Below are 23,939 nucleotides of genomic sequence, written 5' to 3' on the forward strand. Positions count from 1 at the left end.
GTTTTGCCGTCTGCAAATTGCGGATCCGCAAAACATGGATACCGGGTGTGTGCATTCCACATTATGCGGAACAGAACAGCCGCCTCTAATAGAACCGTCCTATCCTTGTCTGTAATGCCAACTATAATAGGACATGTTCTATCATTTAGCAGAACGGCCATGCGGACATACAGACACGGATTGCACATGAAGTAATTATATTTTTTTGGGCCCCATTAAAGGGAAGGGAACGTTACGGACATGGAAAAAAATATGTTTGTGTGCAGGAGCCCTAAGGTGGGCCCCCAGAATCAGTTACACTGGTGGTAAGTACCCCAGTCCGACACTGCACGGGTGATAGCACCTGTCCAACTTTTGCGCTCACATCATAAATATGCTGTACATTTACAAGGCTGGATTTTAATAGCCTGTTTCCACACACATAGAAATCACGGGGCCTCATACCAAAAATCCAGATTGGGCCCCCATGCCGCCCCTTCTACCCGTTCCTAACCAGTATATACAGCAGTATACTGATATATGAGGTATAAATTACAGTTCGTACGTCACATTGCTGTATATACTTTATCTCTGTACACACTGCATCTATTATACCTCGTACCTCACATATCAGTACACTGCTGTATATACTATATATCTTTACGTACTGCATCTATTATACCTCTTACCATACATATCAGTACACTGCTGTATATACTATATATCTTTACACACTGCATCTATTATACCTCTTACCATACATATCAGTAGACTACTGTATATACTATATATATGTGATGAATACCAGACCTCGTGCCCGCTTAACGTCGCCTACTTCGAGCTTACGAGACGCAGTATGGTCACAGGTTACCAAAGCGTGACGTTACGCCCTCCAGAGGAGCAGGTAAGATCAGCTTGCTACAGTTTACACAGACACTTCCTGTCCACGCGGGCACAGAGAGGCAACAAGCTGAGAGAGCCCTTTCACTGCCGCAGTGAAAACAGCACTGTCTCAGCCCGGGTATCTGCCACCAGCTTCTCGTTTGATATAAGCCCGGTCCGCTAAAGGGATTATATAGGGTGAGAAACCAACCCGGGGTAGCTTATAACTAGGCCGAAACACGGACGTGGGGATTAGTTATCGATATACCAGAACAGCACAAGATTAACCCCATAGGGACACAGCCTTATTTCACCTTAAGGACCAGGCCATTTTTTGCAAATCTGACCAGTGTCACTTTAAGTGCACATAACTTTAAAACGCTTTGACTTATCCAGGCCGTTCTGAGATTGTTTTTTCGTCACATATTGTACTTCATGACAGTGGTAAAATGAAGTCAAAAAAATTATTTTTTTTGCACAAAATAATACCTAATTTACCCCAAAATTGCAAAAATTAGCAAATTTCAAAGTTTCAGTTTCTCTACTTCTGTAATACATAGTAATACCCCCAAAAATTGTGATGACTTTACATTCCCCATATGTCTACTTCATGTTTGTAGCATTTTGGGAATGATATTTTATTTTTTGGGGATGTTACAAGGCTTAGAAGTTTAGAAGCAAATTTTGAAATTTTTCAGAAATCTTCAAAATCCCACTTTTTATGGACCAGTTCAGGTTTGAAGTCATATTGTGAGGCTTAGATAATAGAAACCTCCCAAAAATGACCCCATCTAAGAAACTACACCCCTCAAGGTATTCAAAACTGATTTTACATACGTCGTTAACCCTTTAGGTGTTGCACAAGAGTTATTGGCAAATGGGGAAGAAATGTGAGAATTTCATTTTTTTGTCTAATTTTCCATTTTAACCCATTTTTTCCACTAACAAAGCAAGGGTTAACAGCCAAACAAGACTGTATCTTTATTGCCCTGACTCTGCCGTTTACAGAAACACCCAATATGTGGCCGTAAACTACTGTACGGCCACACAGCGGGGCGTAGAGTGAAAGGTGCGCCGTATGGTTTTTGGAAGGCTGATTTTTATGGACTGGTTTATTTACACCATGTCCCATTTGAAGCCCCCTGATGCACCCCTGGAGTAGAAACTCCCTAAAAGTGACCCCATCTAAGAAAGTACACCCCTCAAGGTATTCAAAACTGATTTTATATACGTCGTTAACCCTTTAGGTGTTGTGCAAGAGTTATTGACAAATGGGGATGAAATTTGAGAATTAGATTTTTTTGTCTAATTTTCCATTTTAACCCATTTTTTTCCACTAACAAAGCAAGGGTTAACAGCCAAACAAGACTGTATCTTTATTGCACTGACTCTGCCGTTTACAGAAACACCCAATATGTGGCCGTAAACTACTGTACGGCCACACAGCGGGGCGTAGAGTGAAAGGTGCGCCGTATGGTTTTTGGAAGGCTGATTTTTATGGACTGGTTTATTTACACCATGTCCCATTTGAAGCCCCCTGATGCACCCCTGGAGTAGAAACTCCCTAAAAGTGACCCCATCTAAGAAAGTACACCCCTCAAGGTATTCAAAACTGATTTTATATACGTCGTTAACCCTTTAGGTGTTGCGCAAGAGTTATTGACAAATGGGGATGAAATTTGAGAATTATATTTTTTTGTCTAATTTTCCATTTTAACCCATTTTTTCCACTAACAAAGCAAGGGTTAACAGCCAAACAAGACTGTATCTTTATTGCCCTGACTCTGCCGTTTACAGAAACACCCAATATGTGGCCGTAAACTACTGTACGGCCACACAGCGGGGCATAGAGTGAAAGGTGCGCCGTTTGGTTTTTGGAGGGCTGATTTTTATGGACCGGTTTATTTACACCGTGTCCTGTTTCAACCCCCCTGATGCACCCCTGGAGTAGAAACTCCCTAAAAGTGACCCCATCTAAGAAAGTACACCCCTCAAGGTATTCAAAACTGATTTTATATACGTCGTTAACCCTTTAGGTGTTGCGCAAGAGTTATTGACAAATGGGGATGAAATTTGAGAATTAGATTTTTTTGTCTAATTTTCCATTTTAACCCATTTTTTCCACTAACAAAGCAAGGGTTAACAGCCAAACAAGACTGTATCTTTATTGCCCTGACTCTGCCGTTTACAGAAACACCCAATATGTGGCCGTAAACTACTGTACGGCCACACAGCGGGGCGTAGAGGGAAAGGTGCGCCGTTTGGTTTTTGGAGGGCTGATTTTTATGGACCGGTTTATTTACACCGTGTCCTGTTTCAACCCCCCTGATGCACCCCTGGAGTAGAAACTCCCTAAAAGTGACCCCATTTTGGAAACTATGGGATAAGGTGGCATTATTTGGGGGACTATTTTTAGGGTACATATGATTTTTGGTTGCTCTATATTACATTTTTGTGAGGCAAGGTTACCAAAAATTGAGATTCTGAAATTTCATCTCCATTTGCCATTAACTGTTGAGGAACACCTAAAGGGTTAATAAAGTTTGTATAATCAGTTTTGAATACCTTGAGGGGTGTAGTTTCTTAGATGGGGTCACTTTTAGGGAGTTTTTACTCTAGGGGGGCATCAGGGGGGCTTCAAAAGGGACATGGTGTCAATAAAAAAGGCCATCAAAATCGGCCTTCCAGAAACCATGTCGGTCCTTTCCTTTTGCGGCCTCCCTTTTACTGATACAGCAGTTTACGACCACAAATATGGCATTTCTGTAAACTGCAGTATCAGGGTAATAAATATTAACTTTTGTTTGGTTGTTAACCCTTGTTTTGTTACCGAAAAAAACGGATTGAAATGAAAAAGTGCCAAAAATGGAGTTTTTGGCACCGTTTTCATATTTTTTTTTTAACCGTGTTAATCTGGGGGGTTGGGTCATGGGATATTTTTATAGAGGAGATTCTTACGGACGCGGCGATATCTAATAAGTCTACTTTTTTTTATAATTATTTAGGTTTTTGACTATATTATCCTTTTTGATACCCAAACATTTTTTTGGTATCTCTAAAGTCTAGGTGTCATTTTTTTTTTTTTTTTTTTATCTGATTATCTTATGTGGGGGCTCATTTTTTGCGGGACGAGCGGACGGTTTTTCTGGCACTATTTTGGGGGCTATATGACTTTTTGATCGCTTGCTATTAAATTTTTTGTTATGTTTGGTGACAAAAAAAAATCTTTTTTTGCACTTTTTTTTTTTTTTTGGACCGTGTTAATCTGGGGGGGTTGGATCATGGGGTATTTTTATAGAGGAGATTATTACCGACGCGGCGATACCTAATATGTCTACTTTTAATAAATTATAGTTTTTTTGGGTGTCTCAAGTCTGAGAACCCTTTTTTTTTTTATCCCATGTCAGTCCTAAATTGGGATATAAATTTAGTACTCCATGGAAGTGTGATACTCCCTGAAGCAACCAATAATGCAGAGGCCCGGATGATCGGGGCACGTGTCACATTGAGTTGTAGTGTCCTTCCGTATCCCCCTCCTGTGACACACTCTGCACCTTTTTTGGGTTCGTCCCTTCTTTCCAGTATGGGGGACCACACCTGGAAAGTGTTGGCCAGGGACGATCCGGGCGCCTCCAGTTCCCGAGGTACTCCGGCCTGCTCTTTCCCGGTCCGAAAAGATCAGGTCTTTGAGGACTGCCTCATAGAATTGGAGGAATGTCCCTGTGCTGCCAGCGCTTCGGGATAGTACAAAAGAGTTGTACATGGCAACCTGCACCAAGTAGACCGCAACTTTTTTGTACCATGCCCGGGTTTTGCGCATGGCGTTATATGGCTTGAGGACATGATCAGAGAGATCAACTCCTCCCATATACCGATTGTAGGCGACGATACAATCGGGCTTGAGGACCGTTGCCGCGGTACCTCGCACAGGGACAGGGGTGATGCCGTTACCATGAATTGTGGACAGCATAAGGACATCCCTCTTGTCCTTATACCTGACCAGCAACAGGTTTCCAGTGGTAAGGGCACGGGTCTCACCCCTGGGGATAGGTACCTGGAGGGGGAGGGCAGGGAGGCCGCGTTGATTTTTCCGCACGGTCCCACAAGCGAACGTGGATCTGGCGGCAAGGGACTGGAACAAGGGGATACTGGTATAAAAGTTATCCACGTAAAGGTGGTAACCCTTATCCAGCAGTGGGAACATAAGGTCCCACACAAGTTTCCCGGTAACACCCAGAGTGGGGGGACATTCTGGGGGTTGAATCCGGGAATCTCGCCCCTCGTATATACGAAATTTGTAAGTGTACCCTGAGGTACTCTCACAAATTTTGTATAGCTTCACGCCATACCTCGCTCGCTTGGTGGGCACATACTGGCGGAAAATGAGTCTCCCCTTGAACGCAATGAGAGACTCATCAACCACGACCTCTCTTCCAGGTACATAGGCCTCCATGAATTTGGCCCCAAAGTGATCGATGACCGGCCGTATCTTGTACAGACGGTCATGGGCAGGATCACCTCGGGGGGGACATGCTGCATTATCGGAATAATGCAGACATTTCCGAATGGCCTCAAACCGGGAGCGTGTCATGGCTGTACTGTAAAGTGGGGTCTGGTATAGGACGTCCCCACTCCAGTACAGCCTGACACTGGGTTTCTTGACCAGGCCCATATGCAGCACGAGGCCCCAAAATGTCCTCATTTCGGCTGCACTGACCGGCGTCCAGCCACCGGGCCTGGCCAAAAAGGAGCCCGGGTGTTGAGCGACGAACTGTTGGGCGTACAGATTTGTCTGCTCCACCATCAGATTTACCAGTGGGTCACTGAAAAAATGACGAAAAAAGTCATATTCAGTGTAGCCCACTGTGGAAATCTGGATTCCTGATTGGCCTACAAAATCAGGAATCACGGGCTCGTATCGCTCTGGGCTACACCAGACAACCACAGGGTCCCTAACATGGCGGTCCCCTTGCTCCGCCTGGCGGCGTCTCCGCCGCCTTGGGGGCTCGTCATCATCGCTAGATGATGAGGAGGATGCGGATGACAACAGGAATGTGGGGTCATCCTCATCCTCACTGGGACTCTCGGATTCGGAGGCAAGCTGGGCGTATGCCTCCTCGGCCGAGAACGTCCGGCGGGCCATAGGGGAGTGTGTGTCTGCGTGTATATGTGCGTGTGTGTAACTCTTTATTTTGTGTGCGTGTGTGTGGGGGCACGGGTGTTCACGAACTCACCCTAAAACTAAAAAAATACAAAAATAAACTGACTAAAAAAAAGGCCAAAAAATGTGGAAAAAAAAATTCAAAACCGCTGATCAACCGTCCGAAGTTGATCAGCGGTGGGGTGTGCGATGCGCTAACAGTGGCCGGACACTAAGAGTGCCGGCCACAGTCAGCGTACACAAAAAAAAATAAAAAATCCTGCACCCCAAAAAAGTGGGGGGGGGGGGGGGCAAGTGGCAGCACCCCTGGGGGGTCTAGGGTCACACAGCTGTGCTGTGGACCCCAGACACCCTAACTAGGGTGATGCAATGAAAAGTGAAAAAAACTAACTTTCCCTTTTTTTCCCTGCCTAACCCAAACTTTCCCTAGCTGTCCCTATGTACCTGATGGGGGGTGCTGGTGGCAGAGATCGGGTCCTGGGGGCACAGATCGGGTGCAGGCAGCGGCAGCAGACACGTGCAGGCAGCTCCTCTCTCCTCCGGCTCCGGAACACAAAAGGAGGAGGAGAGGAGCGCCTGCCTCTTTTGAATCTGCCGCCGGACCGCCCACTGACCAATCAGAAAGCGATCCTGAGTGGTGATGTCACCATCACCACTCAGGATCGCTGGATGGTGATTGGTGGAGTGAAATCACACCACCATCACCATCCTGTTCCGGGTTATCGGGTCTTCAGAGACCCGAATAACCCGGAAACGCAGAAAACCGCAGGTCTGAATTGACCTGCGGTTTTCTGCGATCGCCGACATGGGGGGGTCACAGGACCCCCCGGCGCATTTGCCCCAGGTGCCTGCTCAATGATTTGAGCAGGCACCGGGTTCCGATCACCGCCCGCCGAGCGGCGGTGATCGGAACCATTCATGACGTACCGGTACGTCATGTGTCCTTAAGTACCAGGACATCATGACGTACCGGTACGTCATGTGTCCTTAAGAGGTTAAATTATATATTTAATCGCCTTAAGGGCACACTAGATATAACACAATACACAGATAATATATACAGTGGTCTGAGGTTACAGATACAGGTGATATAGGTACAACAGGGTTAAGCAGAACAATAAGTCAGTTTACCAGATATATTGGGTAGGGATGAGTTCTTAGCTGTATTCACGTCGCAGGCAGTGATGTCAGCCGGTTGCAGGTCCCTCCAAACACATTGCACGATGTGACCCCCTTTCAGAGAAAGACCCGCCCGCTTGCTGGCACAAGCCTTTTAACCTGTAGCCGGTCCCTCCCCTCCCGGCCTTTGGGAGGGGTCCAACCCCCCTCTTTCTGGGCTGGCAGCAAATGTCCCACAAAACTCTTTAGGGTTCATAGTTCCAGGCCAGAAGGTCACAGGGAGATGGTTCTGGGACCAACAGATCCGCATGGGTTCTGGCTACAAGTAGAGTCCAAACATGGTACCATTAGTTGGTTTCTGTGGGTAGATATGTATATCTCCCCTCCCGGGCATCCTAGCCTCAAGCCACGACTACATGGATGTTTGCCTTTGCCCCAGGATCGCAAAAAGATAACCGAATTATGCCTGGGATGGACGGACGATTCATAATTTCTTATAAATTGCCGTTTCCATACTGTCTGCTTGATTGGATTGAACTGGAGAATGGCATGGACCATTACCTGCAGGAGTTTTCTGCTATCTGGCTGCAGCTTTGAAGCAGGGCCCTCCTGTGCAGCTTGATTTCCTCTGCCATCTTTCAGCAAATGGTGGGTGTGAGGACATGGCTGACAGTAAATATTAATCCATATTCCTCACAATATCTATACACACTGCATCTATTATACCTCTTACCTCACATATCAGTATACTGCTGTATATACTATATACCTGTACACAACTGAATCTATTATACTTCTTACTGCAGATATCAGTACACTGCTGTATATACTATATACCTGTACACACTGAATCTCCTATACCTCGTGCATCACATATCAGGACACTGCTGTATGTACTATATATCTGTACACACTGCATCTACACTGGGCAAAAATATAAACGCAACACTGTCGGTTTTTGTCACCGCCAGGTCTGTGAGAAGGTCTGTTAGACGTTCTTCTCTACCTCTTGCATGACGTTCTTTGTTTTGGTTTCACTTTGTCATCTCCTTTCCTTCTCCCAGCTGTCACCTATTTACACTAATTGTCTCCCTTTATATTCCCGTTACCCATTCCTTTCCCGTCCTTGGACGCATCTGTCCATGGACTTCATTACGGACCTGTCTCGTTCCTCGGGGAAGACTGTGATTCTGGTAGTAGTGGACCGTTTTAGCAAAATGGCGCATTTCATTTCTTTCCTGGGTTACCCAATGCTAAGACGCTGGCGCAAGCATTTGTTGATCACATTGTTAAATTGCATGGTATTCCTTCAGACATTGTTTCTGATAGGGGCACGCAATTTGTTTCCAGATTCTGGAAGGCCTTCCGTTCTCGCTTGGGGGTTCGGTTGTCGTTCTCTTCTGCTTTTCACCCGCAGTCAAATGGTCAGACCAAACGCGTCAATCAGAATCTGGAGACATATCTGCACTGTTTTGTGGCAGAGAATCAGGAGGATTGGTGTTCTTTTATGTCCCTTGCTGAGTTTGCTTTAAATAACCATCGCCAGGAGTCCTCTGATAAGTCACCATTTTTTGGTGCATATGGGTTTCATCCGCAGTTTGGGACATTCTCTGGAGAGGGGTCTTCTGGTTTACCTGATGAGGAGAGATTTTCCTTGTCTTTGTCATTTATTTGGCAAAAGATTTAGGGTAATCTGAAGAGGATGAGTGAGAGATATAAGCGTGTGGCGGATAAGAGACGTGTGCCTGGTCCGGACCTGAATGTGGGTGATCTGGTGTGGTTGTCTACAAAGGATATCAAACTGAAGGTTCCCTCCTGGAAGTTGGGTCCTAAGTTGATTGGGCCTTACAAGATCTTGTCCGTCATCAATCCTGTTGCCTTCTGTCTTGATCTTCCTCAGACTTGGAAGATCGATAATGTTTTTCACAGGTCCCTATTAAAACCTTATGTCCAACCCACTGTACCCTCCTCTTTGCCTCCTCCTCCAATTGTTGTTGATGGTAATCTTGAATTTCAGGTCTCTAGGATTGTGGATTCTCGCATTATCCGCGGTTCTCTCCAGTACCTCGTTTATTGGGAGGGTTATGGTCCTGAGGAGAGGATGTGGGTTCCAATGGCGGACATTAAGGCCAATCGTCTCATCAGGGCTTTCCATAGGTCTCATCCTGAGAAGGTGGGCTCTAAGTGTCTGGAGTCCACCCGTAGAGGGAGGGGTACTGTCACCGCCAGGTCTGTGAGAAGGTCTGTTAGACGTTCTTCTCTACCTCTTGCATGACGTTCTTTGTTTTGGTTTCACTTTGTGATCTCCTTTCCTTCTCCCAGCTGTCACCTATTTGCAATAATTGTCTCCCTTTATATTCCCTCCCATACTGCCTCACTTTGCGGTTTATACTTTTTCCTGGATGAGTTGTTCACTGCTGGAGCCTGCTTCTGCTGATTCCTCAGATAAGTCTGTTTCCTTTATTTGTGTTTCCTTGCTGGCTTGATTCTAGGTGACCCTGACTCGGTCTGTATTAAGTGCAGGGAGCCGGTAGTCGTGTCCCCTCCCTATTATAGGGTTTTCAGGTGTCACATAGTATTAGGTACGTGGACATGCAATAGTCTACCATAAAGACCTTTGCATGAACATAGCAGTCAGGGAGAGCTCTAGGGGTTTTATAGGGCTTACCCATAAGCTCCTTAGTTTGGGATCAAGCCAGTCGGATGTTATTTATAAGTTTCAGCTTTCTGCAACACCATCTGTGCCAGTTTTGTACCCATTTTGCAAGAGCTAAACTCAAAGATCTGAAACAATATTTTAGAGTAATGGGTCTTTTGTGTATGTAGAAATTGTTTCAGATCTTTGAGTTCAGCTCATGCTAAATAGGAGCAAAACCGAAAGGGTTGCGTTTATATTTTTGCTCAGTGTATTATACCTCTTACCGGACATATCAGTACACTGCTGTATATACTATATATCTGTACACACTATCTACTATACCTCGTACCCCACATATCAGTACACTGCTGTATATGCTTCAAATCTGTATACACTGCATCTATTATACCCCGTACCTGACATATCAGGACACTGCTGTATATACTCAGGGCCGTCTTTAATGCGGGGCAAAAGGGGCAGCTGCCCCGGGCCCAGTTGCTCCTGGGGGGCCCAAGGCAGCTGCCTTTTGAGCCCCGTTGGCCAGTGATGTAGCATGGGGGGGGCCTGGGGGGCCGTTGCCCCGGCGCAAAATTCCAGGGGGCGCTAGCAGGGCTTCACCGCCAATTAGGCAAAGTGAGGAGATGGCCCCAGGAGGTGCAGCCGTGGTGACAAGTGAGGGGCAGCGGCAGGGCACAGGGAGATGAGCGCTTCCATTGTGGAAGCGCTCCTCTCCATATTCATCTGTATCGCCGTCCTCAGGACATCGATACAGATAGATGTGCTGCGGTGGGGCAGGGTAGGTAGAGGGGTCTCCATTCCCCGTTCCTCTGATAGGCTGCAGGCACTAGGCCTTCAGCCTACAATAGGCCGGTGCAGGCGGCGCAATGACATCATAGCGCCGCCTGAGCAGTACAGCCCGGGACACAGGCCGGAAGAGGCCTGCATCGTATCGCTGCCAGCCTGATGGAGGTAAGTATAACTGTTTATTTTTTTATATGGTACTACTTACTGGCACATGATTGGGGGGCATCTATGGGGGCACTTGTTACTGGCACATGATTGGGGGCATCTATGGGGGGGCTTGTTACTGGCACATGATTGGGGGCATCTATGGGGGCACCTGTTACTGAGAACATAATTGGGGGGCATCTATGGGGGCACTTGTTACTGGCACATGATTAGGGTGCATCTATGGGGGCACTTGTTACTGGCACATGATTGGGGGGCATCTATGGGGCACTAGTTATTGGCATTTGATTGGGGGGCATCTATGGGGGTACTTGCTACTGGCACATGATTGGGGGGCATCTATGGGGGAAATTGTTACTGGCACAATATTGGGGGGCATCCATGGGGCACATCTTACTGGCATTTTATTGGGGGCACTGTGGGGGCATCTATGGGGCACTTCTTACTGGCACATTATTGGTGGCACTTTTTACTGGCACATTATTGGGTGGCACTATGGGGCCAACTTGCAATCACACTACATAAACTCAGGTCCCAAATAATTTTTCTGCAGGAAACACATTTCAAACAGAGGAGAGTCTCGAAGCTACCCCTACATCCATATAAGCAATGGTTCCATAGCTGCCACCCATCCTCTGCGTCCAAAGAGGTATCCATAGGATTTAATCATACAGTACCTTTCATACTGCACCAACAACTGTCAGATGCAGAGGGGAAATTACTTCTAAAAGGAGAGATAGCCTCCAAAAAATTCACATTTGCTAATATTTATGCTCCTAATGTCTCCACGGTGACATGGCTCCTTAAAGCTTTGGACACCATGGGGGCTTTCGTGGAGGGTCCAGTGGTGTTTTAATTTAACACTCAACCCAATCACCGACTCCTCATAAGGGAAGGTTCATATTTCGCAAAAACATCTGAGCAAACTGCACAAGAGACTACAAGAGCTACATCTTGTTGATGTCTGGAGACACCTCAATCCCACAACAAAAGATTACTCATTTTACTCTAACCCACATACATCCTTTCAGAGGTTGGACTATATTTTAATATCTACAGGCTGCCGGAATAAATGTCGGACATGTCATAGTTTTATTCCGGCAGCCTCTCGCCGTGCGCTGCTGTGCCTCCGCCGGAACTCCGCCACCATTATAGTCAATGGAGACGGAGTGGCATTCCGGGGGCACGCGGTCACTAGCGGCAGGACGGATCCAGCAGGCTGTTCCCCCGACGGAACAGCCTGCCGGAGGTCCGTGCCGCTAGTGTGAAAGTAGCCTAAGATTGGTTCTATCACGATCTTAGATCATGCCCCTTGTGTGGCATATCTCACTCTGACCTCTCTGCCCTGTAGAAACTGGACCTGGAGACTAAATGAATCATTGTTATACAACCCCAGACACTGTGAGCAGATCAAGGACACTTTATCTGATTATTTCTCCATCAACGTTACACCTGACTGTAAGTATCCAATTGTATGGGAGACACACAAGGCTATAGTGAGGGGGGCTTTCATAGCGCTGGGCACCAAAGTCAAAAAAGATAAACAAAAAGCTTTAGACCAAGCATGTCAAACTCAAAGGCTAACATAGGCCAAAAAAACAAAATTTAAGTTTATGTGGGCCGCATCAAAAAAATAATAATTTTTTTTTACAATATAATGCAGACGGATCCGTTCTGAACGGATCCACCATCTGAGCGGATCCACCATTATATGAGCGGATCCGTCTCAGACGGATCCGCTCTGAACGCAAGTGTGAAAGTAGCCTTAGGGGTGAGAACCTGGGATCTTTCATCCCTTGTCCTATTCAGCTCTATCAGGGTGAATAGGACTTCACACTGTCCCTGCTGCTCTGTGCCTTGTGCACACAGCATCAGGGATGTTACCATGGCAACGAGGGCTTCTGTAGCGTCCTGGCTGCCATGGTAACTGATCGGAGCCCCAGGCTTACACAGTTGGGGCTCCGATCAGAAGCTGCCACTGCACCACCAATGAGGGGGAGGGGAGAGGACCCTGTGGCCACTGCCACCAATGATTTTAATACTGGGGGGGTTGAGAGGGGCTGGCGCACTGTGCCACCAATGATTTTAATGGGATGGGGGGTTGAGGGGGGGGGGGGCACACTGCACCACCAATGATAAATTACCCCTTTATACAGGAGGCTGGTACTGGCAGATCAGCAGTTAACCCCTCAGGTGCGGCACCTAAGGGGTTAACTGCCTCTGATCGCAGCTCCCTGTCAGCGGCAGGGTGCCGGCAATGCGATTCTGCTGCAGGCACCCGCCTCCTGTATGTGTTAAAGACTGACTTTCACTATCAGGCCACACAGAGCGGCGCCCAGCGATGTCTCAGCACTCACCATTAGTCCTGGGCGCCGCTCCGTTCGCCTGCAGTGCTCCATTACTGTCTCCTCTCCTGCTCCACATGCTGCTGATTACTATCGGAGCGATGGGAGGAGACATCAGCTTCACTAGTGGGCGTTCCTTCTTCCTGGCTGTAGCGCTGTCCAATCGCAGCGCAGGGAGAAGGAACGCCCACTAGTGAAGCTGATGTCTCCTCCCATCGCTCCGATAGTAATCAGCAGCATGTGGAGCAGGAGAGGAGACAGTAATGGGGCACTGCGGGCGAACGGAGCGGCGCCCAGGACTAATGGTGAGTGCTGAGACATCGCTGGGCGCCGCTCTGTGTGGGAAATGGGAATAGTCCTATCATTGGTGGCTCAGTGCGCCCGCCCCTCCTCCGCCCCTCTCTCCTCATTGGTGGCGCAGTGCGCCCGCCCCTCCCCCCCCCCTCTCTTCTCATTGGTGGCAGCGGCAGCAGCACAGGGGGAGGGAGGACAGCTTCCTTCTCCCTGTGCTGCTGAGAGAACATGAGCGCGCCGATAGCAGCGCGCTCATGTTCAGAGATACTAGACTGCCGGGCCGCAAAGATATTCATTGCGGGCCGCATGTTTGACACCCATGCTTTAGACTCTCTATTAGCTCAAATAGCAGCAAAAGAAAAAATACATAAAAAATCCACTACCATTACAATGCAGGAAGAATTAACAACTCTGAGACTGGAGGTAAAGAAGCTCCTTTCACAGAGGGTAGCAAAATATTTGCTTTACTACCAGCATAAAATATACGCTCATGGGAACAAGGGAACAAAAAGGATGACTTCACTGTTGAAAAAATCTAAACAGATTTCCTTCATTGCCAAGATTAAAGGGAAATATGGTACATTTCAGCTAGATACACCATCTATAGCCAAATCCTTTCAAGAGTTTTACTAAGACCTATACAACCTAAATAAAGGAAGAGAGCAGAAAGACACTATTAAGAGAGCTGATCTCACATCACAGTTCTTAAACTCCCTAGACTTACCCTCATTCTCACCAGAGATGGGAACATATCTGGTCAGACAAGTCACACAGAAAGAAGTGAGAGATGTGATCCGCAGCTTTGCACCAGGAAAAAGCCCGGGGCCAGATGGCTTCTCTTTGATCTATTATAAAAAGTTCCAGGAAATCTTAACCCCGCATCTCACGGAGCTATGTAATAAGCTTATGAAAGGTGAACCCTTCCCTAGACAGGCCCAGGAATCATGTGTCATTCTCATTCCCAAGGAAGGAAAAGACCTGTTAAACTGTGGTAGCTATAGGTTGATTTCACTCTTAAACATTGACCTAAAAATATGGGCAAAAATACTGGCCATGAGGCTGGGCTCAGTTCTACTGATGCCTTTAGGATGCGAACAATCCGGTTTCGTGAAAGGCAGAGAGGGTAGAGACAATGCCTACCGCATATTTCATTCTATTCATGTGGCCCACAAAAGGAAAATCCCATTAGTTCTCTTAAGTATTGATGCTGAGAAAGCATTCGATAGAGTCAACTGGTCTCTTATGAGGCTAGCACTCCACAAATTCAACATACCTGACACATTTGTGCACGGAATTTTTTCACTATGGCCAACCGAATGCTCAAATGGAATGAGTAAGGGTTTCCCTCTATCTTCTTCCCTCTTTATCATGGTGGCAGAAACGCTAATACAATCAATTCGCCCTTTAATCACAGGCATACGATATGGCGATAGAGACCTTAAATGCACAGCTTTTGCTGACGATCTGATGTTTCTAGTCACCAATCCAGAGACAGGGATGGCGATCCTAGACAATAAACTGAAAGCCTTTAGCGCACTCTCTGACTTTAAAGTTAATACCACAAAATCAGAAATGTTTAATGTTTTTTTTTATGCGAATTGCTACCCGCTCCTAACTACACCATACCTATTTGTACTCCCCCCCCCCCCTTCCTTTCTTATCCTAGGCCGAAAAATGTAAAGTTAGTCTTATGACTATATAACTTGAGGGCAAAACCTGAACTCATATGGAAATTAGTATACTCTCTTGCCAAGCAACTTTGTGAAAATGTTTAATTAAGGTGTTGAAAAGTTGGACAATATGCTCTTGTACACCACGTTATGACATCTTAATGTTTGTTCAACTGTATCCTCTGAAATAAAAAATAAAGAATATAAAAAAAAGAGAGTCTCACACTGACCTCATCTCATTCACCAGTAGCCAATTAAACCTCACCAATGATTCTTTGATAACATCAATGTTTAAGACAAGTTCTGTATAGATCGAAAGGTGGTCTATGAATCATTTCCTTTAGGGGGCCCAAGGTTCGACAGTCCTGCAATGCTGAACACTGATCTTCTCCTCAGATCTTCATCTAAATCAATCTTGTGTTTGTTCAACATAAGAGTGCATGAAGTCATACAGGATGCATTTTATTTGAGTATTGAGAGACAAGGGTGGGCGACAATGAATTAAGCCATACACTAAAGATTTTGATCTGAAGGCCGATTTAGACCATTTTCTGCAGACAACCAACACTTATTTGAGACACGTTTAAGTATGACAGATGCCACCAAAGACAAATATCTGTTGAAAAGTTGATTTATAAATTGTTTTCTGCTGGTTGCTGTAGTTGAAAAATCTTTCATGCTTAAAAGACAGATCTGCAACCCATCTATAGAAGCCCAGACAAGGCTACAGATCACAGTAAAGATGAGTGAATTGTCATTTTAAGATCCCAACTCCGTGTAATTTATTTACCTTCCATCTCTTATAGTCTTTTGAATGGTTATATATGACTATATATTATAAATACCGTTGACATTTTGCTCACAAACTTGATCTTTTCTGATATGCGCTGTACAAAAGGCAACTTGAACTTGACTTGAACGAAAACACTGAACCATTTGTGTCAAGATGGCAAACCCTAAATAGGTGAGCGGACTAGTCAGTGTCAGAACTTCCAATTCCATCCATATCATTAGTTATGGAGGTGTCCTCTAAGGCATTTTCTGTGCTATGCTTATGCTCATTGTGATCTTGTTTGGCGTTTCTGGATGCCTTCTCTAGAGTTGACAGACGTCTCTCCTACAAGAGTAATAACAGCAATGATTTCTCTTACTCGGACAGTATGAATAATATAGACAGTTATCAGGACAAAAGACCCTAAGGAACCTGCACAGAATCTGCCATGATCTCATACTTACCTCAGATTTAGGGATACGGTATGGAGGTTTGTCTCATAGATTCTATAAAATTGTGGCATGCTTCTTTACATGCCATATAATGGAGGGAATGTTGGGTAGAGAAAAATGGCTAACCATTGAGAGGCACATGAAGAACCTAGGGGTCTATAACTTAGGGGTTCATAATACTGACCTTTAGGGTATGTGCATGTGGCCTTTTCAAGTGTATGAACCCTGATGCAGATAGTACTAGCAGAAACAACCAGTTAACAATAATATTCTCATGAAAGATAGGATGAATTCACATGATAAGGATTGTCAATATTGACGTGGTGCATGTTGGGCTCCGATATCTTCCTGACAGGAATATATTGGCAAAAGTCTCAGCTTTTAACATCTGCTTGTATGACCAGCTAGTATAGTCAGTGGTATATCCGTTTGGTGCACTTTCTTCAGTGATTTGTATAATTGTATTGTCATCCACACAATGCTCCGGTCTGTGTAGGATGCTGTTGTGGTGCATGTGGACCGCGCGGGCGTCCTCCTTTGTACGCATAATTGCTCGGGATGGTCGTTTGCTGCAGTCCACATGCGGTGGGACTGCTCCCCCAATGAGAAACACGCCACAGTGTTTGGGGTTTGAGCAGCTCCCCCATACTTGCCACGGTATTTTAGTGGTTCACATGCGGTGGGACTGCTCGCCCAATGATAAACACGCTACAGTGTTTGGTGTTTGGGCAGTTCCCCCATATTGGCCACTATATGTCTGTGATTTTGTTCTATAAGTATTGAATGTGCCTTCATCTGGCTATTGAACATTCTTTTGCACCTGGTAGCCTCCATCACATGATCTGATATGGGTGTGGCTTACGGTCTTGCTTTGTTCACATTGCATTAGCTGTCCTGCTATGCGGTTGTGTGGAAGCTTGGCTGTGAGCTGGATTTCATCACCTTCAGACCGTGTTCACACCATAGTTAGCGCAGTGGTAGGACCCCTTGCCATGCTGAGAACCGTGACGTGGTGCATGTTGGGCTCCGATATCTTCCTGACAGGAATATATTGGCAAAAGTCTCAGCTTTTAACATCTGCTTGTATGACCAGCTAGTATAGTCAGTGGTATATCCGTTTGGTGCACTTTCTTCAGTGATTTGTATAATTGTATTGTCATCCACACAATGCTCCGGTCTGTGTAGGATGCTGTTGTGGTGCATGTGGACCGCGCGGGCGTCCTCCTTTGTACGCATAATTGCTCGGGATGGTCGTTTGCTGCAGTCCACATGCGGTGGGACTGCTCCCCCAATGAGAAACACGCCACAGTGTTTGGGGTTTGAGCAGCTCCCCCATACTTGCCACGGTATTTTAGTGGTTCACATGCGGTGGGACTGCTCGCCCAATGATAAACACGCTACAGTGTTTGGTGTTTGGGCAGTTCCCCCATATTGGCCACTATATGTCTGTGATTTTGTTCTATAAGTATTGAATGTGCCTTCATCTGGCAATTGAACATTCTTTTGCACCTGGTAGCCTCCATCACATGATCTGATATGGGTGTGGCTTACGGTCTTGCTTTGTTCACATTGCATTAGCTGTCCTGCTATGCGGTTGTGTGGAAGCTTGGCTGTGAGCTGGATTTCATCACCTTCAGACCGTGTTCACACCATAGTTAGCGCAGTGGTAGGACCCCTTGCCATGCTGAGAACCGTGACGTGGTGCATGTTGGGCTCCGATATCTTCCTGACAGGAATATATTGGCAAAAGTCTCAGCTTTTAACATCTGCTTGTATGACCAGCTAGTATAGTCAGTGGTATATCCGTTTGGTGCACTTTCTTCAGTGATTTGTAATATTGATTCTGCCCTAAAAATCCACAGCAATTTACAGTATAATACATGTCTTGGGGTTTTACAACCCCATCCACGTTTTGGAGAAACTCAGCGCAGAATTGAGGGCATGTAAGACAGAAGGACTGGGAGTACTACTGCAAAAAAACCTTGTGCCATTACTCCATGCGATGGCCAAGGCTGTATCGGTACATGGTAGGTCATCCACAATATAAAACAGCAAAAAAGAATTTGTGGTACTCACCATCCAATGCAATTATACTTTATTCAAAGCTGGTACATAGGATATGGCTAAAGAGGCGATGGCCATTTTGTGCTACATCGCACTTCGTCTGGCCTACACAGTGAATCATGTACCTCCCTTTTTAACCCCATGCCAATTACAACATAATTACAAACATAGGCTAGAGCAGTAGTATAAAATCCATATAAAATGCATGAAAAAAAAAAAGTCTCATAGTTATAATACGTAGATAACTATTGTCCTAGTTCAGTCCAAAAAGACACGCATGTCATTCTTGTCATTTAACAGCAATATAGTAGGACAGCAATTTAGGCGCAAGATCACCGTTCAGGACAGATGTAGATATAATATATCTTTCTTCTTTAATGGAAATTGCTCATCAAATAAAACAATGCGTTTCAGGGGTACTTAGGCCCCCTTCATCAGGTTAGGAAGGAGCATATAGATGTATACAATATTACATATATTTATACCTAAAAAAAACGCCAGAAAACTGCACCTGTGGGCGGTTCTAGGGGAGGAGACACCCCCAGGGTGTTCCCATATTTGCATAATTTCTGACCAACTCATACATCATAAAATCTCATAAATATAAGAGCATAATACATTCATCCATCTTTTAATGACACTACAGCTCGATCACCTGACTTGTTGTCATGGTGATCGACGATGCAGTGTCGGGTAGGGACAACAACACAGAGTATTATTAGAAATAAGAAGTGATACCAGGAAATGGCCCATATAAAGGATCCCCTGTATATTATTTAGTATGCTTAGAAAAAATTGGGCTATGCTGATAAAATGCATATTTGTAAGCTTGATAAAATGTATATTAAAAATATAGAAAGCAAAAGGACTATGTGTAGAAGATGGTAATTGAAATAAATGATTGTTTTTAAAAAATTTTTTTACTATTTTTGAAAAGGGTTTCTGATAAAGGTAAATACTGTTATAGCAGTAAGGGGAGATTCTGTTGTAGCGTGATCAAAATGAAGATAAAAAAATAAAAAATTGGTATAGCGTGATCAAAATAAAAAAATAATAAAATAAAAATAAATAATAATATAATAAAAATGAAATTCTTAATGGCCATAATGGCCTAATTTTTAATGCAAGGTGATATATGCAATAAAACATTAGACATAGAAAAAGGGGGGGGGGGCGTTTCACATAATAAAAGTAAAACAGTAAAGGCTTAGTAGATAAGATATATTACATTTGGAGGGATTCAGAGATTGATCTCGAATGCTTAATTTAGACCGTATCGGTTAAGACTATTCAGTTTATAAATCCAGTACATCCAGTACATCTCTTGCGCTGATATATTAGTATGTATTCAATGGGGGCAATTTTGAAACCTAAAAAACTACCCCCATTAAGGTTTGCACTGTGTGTGGAAACACTATGTTTTTGAAATTTCTTTTTTATGTTTGACCTATGTTTAATAAGCCTATTGCGTAATGTTTGAATACTGCTCCCAACGTATTGTAGGCCACATGGGCATTCTAACACGTAGATCACGTATGTGGAATTGCAATCCAGGGAATCGGATATTGAGAACGTTTCACCATCTCTTTTGTTTGTAAAAATAGTTGTTTGGCAGATAGTTTCACAGCACAGGCATCTAGATTGTCCACATTTTTTACTGCCTTGTTTATGTAGGGTACCCGTATGTTCGTTCATTTTGAAAGCACTTTTTATTTCACTCGGGGCTAAAATATTCTCAAGGGTGTGGGCCCTTCTATAGGGAAGGTGGGGTGCTATTGGAATGATTTGGCTTAAAGTGGGGTCTTTTTTTAGTAGGTACCAATGTTTATTTAGGATCGATTTCACCAAACTGTGGTTCTGATTGTAAGTCGTAATAGAATTCAGTGATTGCATAGTCTCTTTAGGAGTTGTTCTGGATTTGGGCAGCAGGCACTCAAGTTGTGCAAGTCCCGCTGCTCGTTTTTTCGCTTGGGTGATGATCTTATTAGGATATCCCTTTTCTCTGAACTTTGGGTGAAGGACTTCACTTTGCTGTTCCGTCTAATTCTCTTGAATTGGCTAAATGGAATGTTCTGTTTCCCTTTTTTATAATGTGTACTTTTATAGTCGAGATGTTGCTGTCTACTTAAAAAAAAAAAAAGTGCGAGTCAAGATTTCGCCCCCTTGTATGAAAAGTTCTAAATCAAGATATTCTGTTTTAATATTGTGGTGGGACCCCGTAAAAGAAACTCCCCACTCATTGTTATTTAAATGTGATATGAATTCATCAATCTACAAAAGAACATCGATGTACCTCTTAAAAAAGATGATATTGTCCATCCAGTATTTGGTTTGGTATATGTAACTCTCCTTAAATGTAACCATAAATAATTTAGCAAAACTGGGCGTGAATCTCGTCCCCATAGCGGTACCCCGTACCTGTCTATAGATCTGGTCCTGGAATTTGAATGTATTGTGTGTCAATATAAATTCAATACTATTAGTGATAAACTCTATTTGCTGCGTTGGCATAGACTCATCCTTGGCTAGGAAATCTGCAGTACATTTTATCCCCAATTCATGGGGCTATATCTTGGGGAGAGCCATTTCCTGGTATCACTTCTTATTTCTAATAATACTCTGTGTTGTTGTCAGGTGATCGCGACTAAAGCGATCACGTGACCCTCCCGGCAAGGAGCGCATCCGGGCCCAAGTTGTTGTACATTCTCTCCATAACAACGAAAAGGAGGGGCAACCACGTGACTAACTAATCACGTGCTCCTCTCGCCCTGCCTCCCGCAAGCCACGCTACACCAACAAGAAAGGTCACGTGCCGGCATACATACATAATTCCTTTGGGTAGCCATCTTATATGCTTCTGGCCTATGTAAAAAGCTGTGAACTCTCATCTTTCTGAAGCCTGGGTCGCCTATGATATAGATGGACACTTTTATTACCACTACTCTGTAAGGCCAGCAATAAAAGGTCATAAAAGCTACACCAGGCCCAGCTCATCCTGTCCGGTAAGATAAGATCAGCTCGCTGTCAAGCCTGGCTGGAGCGTGACGTCATTAATTTCCAGGTCTGGTTTGAGGAGAGCTGATAGCCCTTAATTAGCTCTGGGCATAAAACCAGTCCACTTTCATATTTCATTTATGAATCAACTTATGCCCTTTCTGACACCAGATCCAGGCTCTACAGAGTATTGTGGTTAATTGGGTATCAAATATGACTAGAGGATGTGATTCTGTAGCTGACCTATGGGTGGTAGAAGAACTACAGGTCCCAGCATTACCGTGTGTGGTCTCATTCTGTAGGTAAATAAATAAGGATCGCAAATATGTATTCTGTATAAAAATATGCCGATGTATCAGGGAGATACGAGCTTAAGTATAATCCTCATTGTAGGAACTGAACTTTGATGGGGTCATAAAACACTTGGAGGCCATTCCCTAGGCTTCACAGTCACTCTGCTGCCATTGGCGGACAGGAGTAAGTCTCCTGCCCATGGGAGAGTTAATAAAAACCCATGCACAAGGACAGAGGACTGAGACCCATGGAACATCACCAGACACTTAATTGGACATTGACGGCATATCCCTGTATCAGAAGAACTTTGAGGGTCTCCCCTGATACATACTGAAAAGGGGTTTGCAAGGATTCAAAAAGGACATATGAACGACCATCTGAAACCCTCCAGAGAAACTAAGTATTCTTTCATCTTTTTCCCTTTCATTTGAACTGTCGTGATTATTTATATTGTTATCATTATTCTGTAGATTTATAGTCATTTTCATTAGATTTGTCTGCACTGCTTTTTACCGCTTATTAAAGATTATAAAATCTAAATAGCCAAGTCTTCCATATTCTAAGCTGCTGAACAACGTACCTTGCCTTTGAAGAGACGTTACCAGGTAGTTAGTTAAATTGCATTTAGGAATTGTAGCTGGGGGTGATTGACTGCGGTTGGTCAGTAAGTGATATCCGGTTCATCCACTGATCTGTGTGATAGTGAATGACCCGGATAGTCGGCTCGTGGACCGGGAACCCACGTGGTGGCAGTTACCGAAGTGTAGTGGGGGGTGTTAGCCGAATTGTAATACCCCGGTCACGTGAGGTCTCTGTGTGTGCGCAGACTCCGTCACAGACCACTACGTCAGAGCTGTGAGATCCGGAGCGATCGGATCCATAGTTCGTGACAACGTGGTTGCCGGGATTGCGATCACGTGACCTGTATTAAAAACATTTAGGTGGTTTCATCAATAAAAGATGGATGAATGTATCATGCTCTTATATTTATGAGATTTTATGATGTATGAGTTGGTCACAAATTATGCAAATATGGGAACACCCTGGGAGTGTCTCCTTCCCTAGAACCACTCACAGGTGCGGTTTTATGTTGTGGTTTTTTAGGTATAAGTATATGTAATATTGTATACATCTATATGCTCCTTCTTAACCTTATGAAGGGGGCCTAAGTACCCCTGAAACGCGTTGTTTTATTTGATGAGCAATTTCCAATAAAGAAGAAAGATATACTATATCTACATCTGTCCTGACCGGTGATCTTGCGCCTAATTTGCGGTCCTACTATATTGGTATTAGACTAGGCTTCTCTTCTTGAAGAATCAAACGCTTCGGCTGCATACCCGGCGACTGGACAACTGTTCATAAAAAGTCTACAATAGTGTTGTGCCTATGCTTAGCAGAACTACCTAAGGTGAGCCTCCATTTTTCGTTTTATCCACCAGTACTTTAATCTGGAACCTACTACCCTATGGTGTGCTTTCTCATATATATCTTTACAGCTTCTTTACGCCCAATTATTTAAATTCTTGTCATTTAGACCCAAAGGTCCCATAATTATTTCAGCTTCCTTTCTGAATAGTTCCCAATGTCTGTCTACCCAGGTTGTCAAAAGAGCAACATGTAATAACCCAATAGATCGCATCTGTCTAGTATCACCGTTATATACAGACTGCATATGTGAGACTAGTCTGGGTGCTCCAGACCCTGAATGTACAGATTTTACATGTTCACCATACCTAACCTGCATAGGACGAATAGTCTTACCAATGTAAAAAAAGCGCGATTGCAGACTATCGCATAGACCACATAATGCGATTTACATACTCATCACGCTCCTAATCATGAATTCATGACCACTCAAATCATGAATCCATTAACCACCCAAATTGCAGAAGCACCAACGCATTAGGCCTCTTTCACACGGGCATCACGGATTTGGGCCGAATGCGTCCCGGCTGCATTGCGGCAAACCCCTGCGTGAGTAGGTACGCAATTTCAGTCAGTTTTGACTGCGATTGCGTTCCGTTGTTCAATTTTTATTGCGTGGGTGCAATGCGTTTTTCACTCACGTGATAAAAAACTGAATGTGGTACCCAGACCTGAACTTCTTCACTGAAGTTCAGATTTGGGTTCAAGGTTGTGTAAATGTAATTATTTTCCGTCATAACATGGTTATAAGGGAAAATAATAGCATTCTTAATACAGAATGCTTAGTACAATAGGGCTGGAGGGGTTAAAAAAAAAATTAAAACATAAAAAAATTTAACTCACCTTAATCCACTTGTTCACGTAGCCCGGCTTCTCTT

At 44.5% G+C, this 23,939-nt stretch overlaps 1 protein-coding gene across 1 annotated transcript in view; it reads right to left on the bottom strand.

Annotated features, from left to right (window-relative positions):
* Positions 1-15,672: 15,672 nt before the first annotated feature.
* The window catches only part of LOC122927335 (RAS protein activator like-3-like), a 73,390-nt gene continuing 65,123 nt past the window's right edge, over positions 15,673-23,939 (bottom strand). Inside the window, exon 19 of the mRNA XM_044279074.1 lies at positions 15,673-16,174. Within this exon, the coding sequence (XP_044135009.1) occupies positions 16,031-16,174 (144 nt within the window). The 3' untranslated portion in view covers positions 15,673-16,030. The remainder of the gene's footprint in view (positions 16,175-23,939) is intronic.

The sequence above is a fragment of the Bufo gargarizans genome, chromosome 2, assembly GCF_014858855.1.
Source record: "Bufo gargarizans isolate SCDJY-AF-19 chromosome 2, ASM1485885v1, whole genome shotgun sequence".
Lineage (NCBI taxonomy): Eukaryota > Metazoa > Chordata > Amphibia > Anura > Bufonidae > Bufo > Bufo gargarizans.